This window comes from Zonotrichia leucophrys, chromosome 6 (genome assembly GCF_028769735.1).
Source record: "Zonotrichia leucophrys gambelii isolate GWCS_2022_RI chromosome 6, RI_Zleu_2.0, whole genome shotgun sequence".
NCBI lineage: Eukaryota > Metazoa > Chordata > Aves > Passeriformes > Passerellidae > Zonotrichia > Zonotrichia leucophrys.
The window spans coordinates 16,201,414-16,207,413 of NC_088176.1; the positions used below are offsets into that span (position 1 = coordinate 16,201,414).

General features: G+C 38.8%; 1 protein-coding gene across 4 annotated transcripts in view; it reads left to right on the forward strand.

Annotated features, from left to right (window-relative positions):
• PLCE1 (phospholipase C epsilon 1) overlaps window positions 1-5,659 on the forward strand; it is a 139,663-nt gene extending 134,004 nt beyond the window's left edge. For all 4 annotated transcript variants that reach the window (XM_064716297.1, XM_064716296.1, XM_064716298.1 and 1 more), the window contains 2 exons: window positions 438-606; window positions 1,684-5,659. In XM_064716297.1, coding sequence (XP_064572367.1) covers window positions 438-596 — 159 coding nt within the window. In that variant the 3' untranslated portion in view covers window positions 597-606; window positions 1,684-5,659. The remainder of the gene's footprint in view (window positions 1-437; window positions 607-1,683) is intronic.
• The last annotated feature ends 341 nt before the right edge of the window (window positions 5,660-6,000 follow it).

The window sequence follows — 6,000 nt, forward strand, 5'->3', positions numbered from 1 at the left end:
ATGTTCCCTATCATAATAAAGGACCATTCAAATGGGCAGAACTTAAAAGCTGCTGGAATAAAGTCGCCTTTATTCCTGGCCAGTGAAAAAGTTGTTCTGTTGCTTTATCTCAGGCTTTAAAAAATGGCAGGAATTAAGTACATGCCTGCTGGGAGAAGGAGCTGCAAACACCACCAATCCACAGCTGCTGTTGCTTTAAAGTAACTGCATTATAAGCAGAGATTACCAAATTTGCTAAACACATCTTTAACAATGAGTAATTTTAAATTAATTTATTCAGAACAATCAGAAGGAAGTGCCTGGATGAAAGCACAGCCGTACTGAATTCCTAAAGGGAGGTCTGCTCAGCAGTGTCAGGTGTTTTCATATTCATTCCTTATTTCCCAGCGAACAAGCAGCTGTTAAACCACCTCTGTGATCTTTCGTAATTTTTACAGGCAGCACGAGATGACAAGAGAAGAGGCATCTCCTTCACCAGCGAGCTGAAGAAGCTGACCAAGTCGAGCAGGCAGTACCGGGGCTTCGTGTCCGACAGCGGCCAGGGCAGGGAGGACAGAGCCGCGTGCGCCCTGGCCTTCAGCGACATCATGGAGTAGTCCTGCCCAGGTATGGGACAGTGCCCAGCTCTGGGCAGCCTTTCAGAGCAGCATTCCCACAGGATTCCTGCTCCCAGGCTGGAGCTGAGCAAACCAAGTGAGGTACAAGCATTGGCAGAATGATCCAGAAAAGCCTCAGACACTGGTGTGCACGAGCACGATGACAGGAAGGTCTCAGAGTGAACCAGAATGGAGGAGTTTCACCCACTTTCTCTGGCCATTTAATCCAAAATGTTGCATCCCAGTTGATTTTGCAGTTCTCCTTTTTCTCAACAATTGTGCTCAAATAGCAACACTCTCTTACTCTTTTGCTCTGGGCTATGGCAAATGGAAGTGAGCAGTAGAGTTTTCATTGTTTTTTGTTATGTCCTGATAATAAAATCATCAGGACTGGTGATCTCTTTTTCAGCTAAAACAAGTTTATAGTGTTAATTTCTGTCTGTGGAAATCTTGCCAGTAATGTTTAAACATTTACACTATCCTTTGTGTATCTCTTCAATTTCTTCCATCTTGCTTGACTTCAGACAGATGAAATACACAACAAAGACTGTCCCATTTATTTGGAGATAGTAAGTGCCGCTTGCCCAGCACTGTACACTAACCAGACACTTGCACAGAGCTACTACAGCACTGTGACAGCTGCTGGGAAGTTGCAGCTCATTGCAAATGAACTAGAAATCTTTTTCAGTGTTGATAATCCCGCCTCACTGATGGCCAATTTAAGATTTTTTTTTGTATACATCTAATCATTAAAGCATTATTTAGCATGTACTGTAATGCTACTGCTAAGTCACTAAATTAACAGAATTTAAGCACTGTTTCCATTTGCAAAGTATTTCAAATAGGAAAGGATGAATTTGATAGCCTATTTCTAGGCTGCTGTAAAACCCTAATGCATTAAAACAATCTGAATTCAAGGAAAGCAAAGTAAATTATGGGAAAATCAGAGTCACTTTCCCTCTTCTGCATTTGGCTGGGTTTTTGTTTTGATGGGGTTTTGTTTTGTTGTGTTTTCTTGGGGTGGTTTTTTCCCTTTTTTTTTTCTGAAATCCAAATGTGGAATTTACATGACTGAATCCTTCTGCAGTGCCTTTGAAGGATCCTGCTGCGGACTGACCTGGTCAGAGTTGTGTGCCCTGTGCTACAGATGCTTAATGCAGGCAGTGCTGCTGGATTAACATCCAGACTCTGGGAATCCTAAATGGGAGGCTGTAGATGGGAGAGGTGCCCGTCAGCTCTTGGAAGATTCCTCTCTTCCTGTTTCTTCACATCTGCAGATTCTCCATAGGCGGATGGAGAAGTTTTCTTGGACTGTATGTTGTAAACAAGCACGTGTCATCATCCTCCCCTTTTTAAACAAAAGATAATTTTAGCTTGTTGCCTCTAAGGAATCAGAAGGCAGAGAACCAGAGTGGTCTTTTATGTGTATTATATTAAAATAACGCACTTTTACCTGATGATTACTGTTAAACACTGTGTTAAGTGATTGTAAAGAGATTTAAATATACTGTAACTTCCTTTGCATATCTGTTTAACTTTGGTGAATATACACAAAACACTCAAAATTATTTATGGTTTATCTACATTAACAAAATAATGTACAATACCTGAGTATACCTTACTGGTAGTGAGACCTTGGCAAGGAACAACATTTTCTTCTTATAAATTTTTGTTTTCCAGGCTTGTGTTTAAAGAAAGAATATTTATTATCATGTTTCAAAGTACATGCCTTTGTATAGTATATTTATCATATACTACTTTTTAGAAAATGCAGATTTTTTTATCTTTCTCTGGATTTAGAGGAAAAAAAATGTTAGAACTTTTCTGGTTCTTTCTTTTCAGCACAAGATGTATAATACCCAGTACTGACCAAATTAAAAACAATGCATTGATAAGTGTAATTAACATTTCAAAATTTTGAATTCAAACCACATTTTTCCATGGAGTCAGGAACTGTCTTTTTACTTGTCTGTTAAACCCAGATAGTATAAAGAACTTTTAACTCTTGACAATTCTGTTTACATAGCAACACTGTTGTGAAGTTTTACTTGTGTGCTGAATTCATCTTTTGTTATCTAAGTTAGTTATGGTAGTCTTTTATTTTTCCCTCCATGGGAGTTACTGGTGTGTTTAGTTATTTAAAATAATCCATTACAGGGGCACAAATTAAACAACTGCTGCCATCAGCCATCCCTTTCATCTCCCACAAGAGGAGTGTCTGTGGGGAACAAACTGCTCTGCACATGTTTTTGTTTCACTAGAGCAAACCCTAAACAGAGGAAAAAAGTTACAGGCAGTAGTCTCATGACAGCTAATGCCATTCCCCCCATGAATAAGAAAGTGTAATAAAAGAAAACAAAATTATTAACTGGCATATAAACAAGCAGACAGAACCTGCATTCTGTCACCAGAAACTACGGTGTCTTTCACTATACACGACAGAAAATGCCTATAAGGTAGCCATTTACCAAAGCAAAAAAGTGCCCTCTTGAGGTCACTTCCAGCTTTCAGAAAAAATAACCACAGACATACAAAAAAGTCAAATTTCTCAGTGGCATATCCTCACAGAGGCCATGCACTTCCCACTGCTCATCTTTCACAGAAGTTTTGAACTTAGGTACCAAATCAGCATTTTGCCAATCAGCAACATGGCCCAAGTCAAGCCCCCAAGCAGCTCATGCTGTCACTCATTTCCAGGCCCAGCTGCAGCAGCCCCTGTGAGGGACATGTGCTCCCTCCCCTCCCTCCCAAGGGAAAGACTGAGCTCCAGCAAAATGTTAACAACTGACAACTTACACATAGGTCTATATGCATCATTTGCTTTGGATACTTTGGAATTACTGGGAAATACATCAACCTGCTGCACAGTTCAACTGATGCAACCATTTTTTAAATGTTAGCTTCATTCTCTCTGTTACTTTAACACAGCAGTAGTTTGATGTCACTGAGAAATTTTTCCTTTTGGTGTTTTTTATGGCATTTTAAAAACACTTAAAGTCCTGTAGTTTGCCCTTACCTGTTTAGCTTTTTCTTTTTTGTTGGTGTGGTTTTTTGGGTTGATTTTTATCTTTAGCCACTCTGAAAATTTTTAGTATCACCTGTAATATCACAGTAGGCTAGCAGACACCCTTGCTAATTAGTTGGATTCAATATAGAAAGTTCTTATACCCACGGGGTCATCCCCTAGTGCTTTTCTGTCACATAGATTTAAAATAAAAATCATGGAGAAGCAAAGGGGACATCAGCAGTCATGTCATATTGTGCACCACAGGCCCAACACTAGCCTGAAGTATTCTGGACATTTAAAATCAGCAGTTTCATACTATTTCTGCTAACACAATTGTTCTAGCTGTTGGAATAACTTCTTAATATAAATATCTTCATCATCAATCACAGTCAAAACCTCCTTTGTCTGCTCTTTATCACAGTGAAAGAGAACAGCAAAATATTTGGCTTTTTATTTAAAAACTCGAACTTTGTAGGCATGTAGACATCTGGAACTGTGGAAGACTAATGAACCTGTTCCAGTATTTTCATTAAAATACACACATCACTTAATTTAAAGTGTTGGTAAATATCCAGGTGAACTTTTCTTGGTGAAACATGATACACTTTGGGGTGAATTTGGGAAAGAACTGCAGTGCCCTTCCTCTTGCTGGTTCCAAGTAGTGGAAATACAACTCCACTTGAAGCATTAAAGAGCAAGGGGGAGTTGTTAGCGTTTGTGAAAGCCCAATTAAAGAGCTTGCATGTGCTAAGCTGTTACACTAATAGGAATGTTTATTCTGTTTAGCCACAGATTTTATTTCTGCAAAAATCTGTCCACACATTCCTATGACAAAACTGACAAAATAACTTCGTCCTTTTCCATGCTTTTGGCTGAGTATGGATATCAATTAGGAAAATACATTCATTTTTACATTACAAACTACTTACAGGAAGCAACTTCCAGGATAAAGTTTGAAGGAAAGGAATGTAAATAATCAACATCTTCCAGAAACATGCAGTCTCTGAGCAGTAGCAGGCCTTGCACCGCACACTTTTCAGGTGGAAATCTCTTGCTTCTCCTGCTCCACTGCCTATTGGCAAAACCACAAAAGTACTCTATTCTGTCCTATTTAAAACCTGCTCCCTTTCTACCAGTTTCTGACCCTTTTGTGTGCAGCACATGGTGCTTGCAGTGTGTGGCTGTCAGAGCCAAGAGCTGGGCAGTCCCAGAGCTGTGTGCGTGCAGAGCTCTCCGCTTGTAGGGCCCGGGCACTCCAGGAGCTGCTTCCTCTGCCGCCCACAGGGCTTCCTGCCTCTGCCTCACTGACCCCAGCAACAGCAGGCAGAACTCTAAAAAATACCATCTCAGCTTTTGGCTTTTTAAGCCTAGCTTTTCCCTTGCTCACAAATATTACCAGGTGAGGTGTCTGAATAGCTGCTTTTAGGAAGGTGTCTGCTAGAATTCACAGGCTTTCGAGAATTAAACACTTCAACACAGAAATATCCAAATACTTCAACAACACTTTCTCTTCCATTCATCATTTATTTTCAAAAAGAGAAAACTGCTGGTAGCTTTAGAGGCTAAGTCTTCAGCTTCTGAAACTCAACTGTCTTTTCTGCTTTTCAAATGCTTCAATTAACATCTGGTGTTTAATCACTGTCTGTTACTATTCCACTGTAAAACTCAGTTTACTTTTAGGGTAGCCCACTAAATGTACCAATGGTGGCAGTTTTTTCCTGTCTGTGATAAATATTTTGTAACTTAAATAGTGATAGACATTTGGCAGAGTTAGCAAATTAAACACAAAAATAAACAGCAGTAAATAGATTTTGCTCCAATAGATGTATAAGCTCTTTCAGAATGACTTGTACAGTTGTCTTCCTCTGCCTCTTCAAGCATGTCAAAATATTCTGACAATGCAACATCACTATGTGCCAGTCTTTATATGTTTGGAAATTATGTAAAATGAACAATTTTAAAAGAGACTTTTCCACCTGGACTGTTTTCTCTCTGCTGACTTGAATAAACTGTATTTGTATATGTTGTAAAAAAATAAATGGTTTAAGATGTTGAATCTTTGTTTTTGCTTTCCTGAACTGACAAAGGTACTGACAAATGGCCCCCTTGGAATTTTGCAGAATTTAAATCACATCTGTATTTGCAAACATTTAACAACTAAACTAAAAAGAACTACTCAAAATGAATGGGAATGACAGCCTAAGCAGACAGAAATGTGTATAATCACTAGTGTTATGCATGCAGGTTTGTAGTGCACATAGTAAATATAATATAATACATAGGTATTTTATATGTATAATACAATACATAGGTATTTTCTAATCCCTTACAGATGCCTGTTCTAAAACTATTTGTAAATTTATGTTTAATTACTTGGTGACCTAGTGAGATCAATAC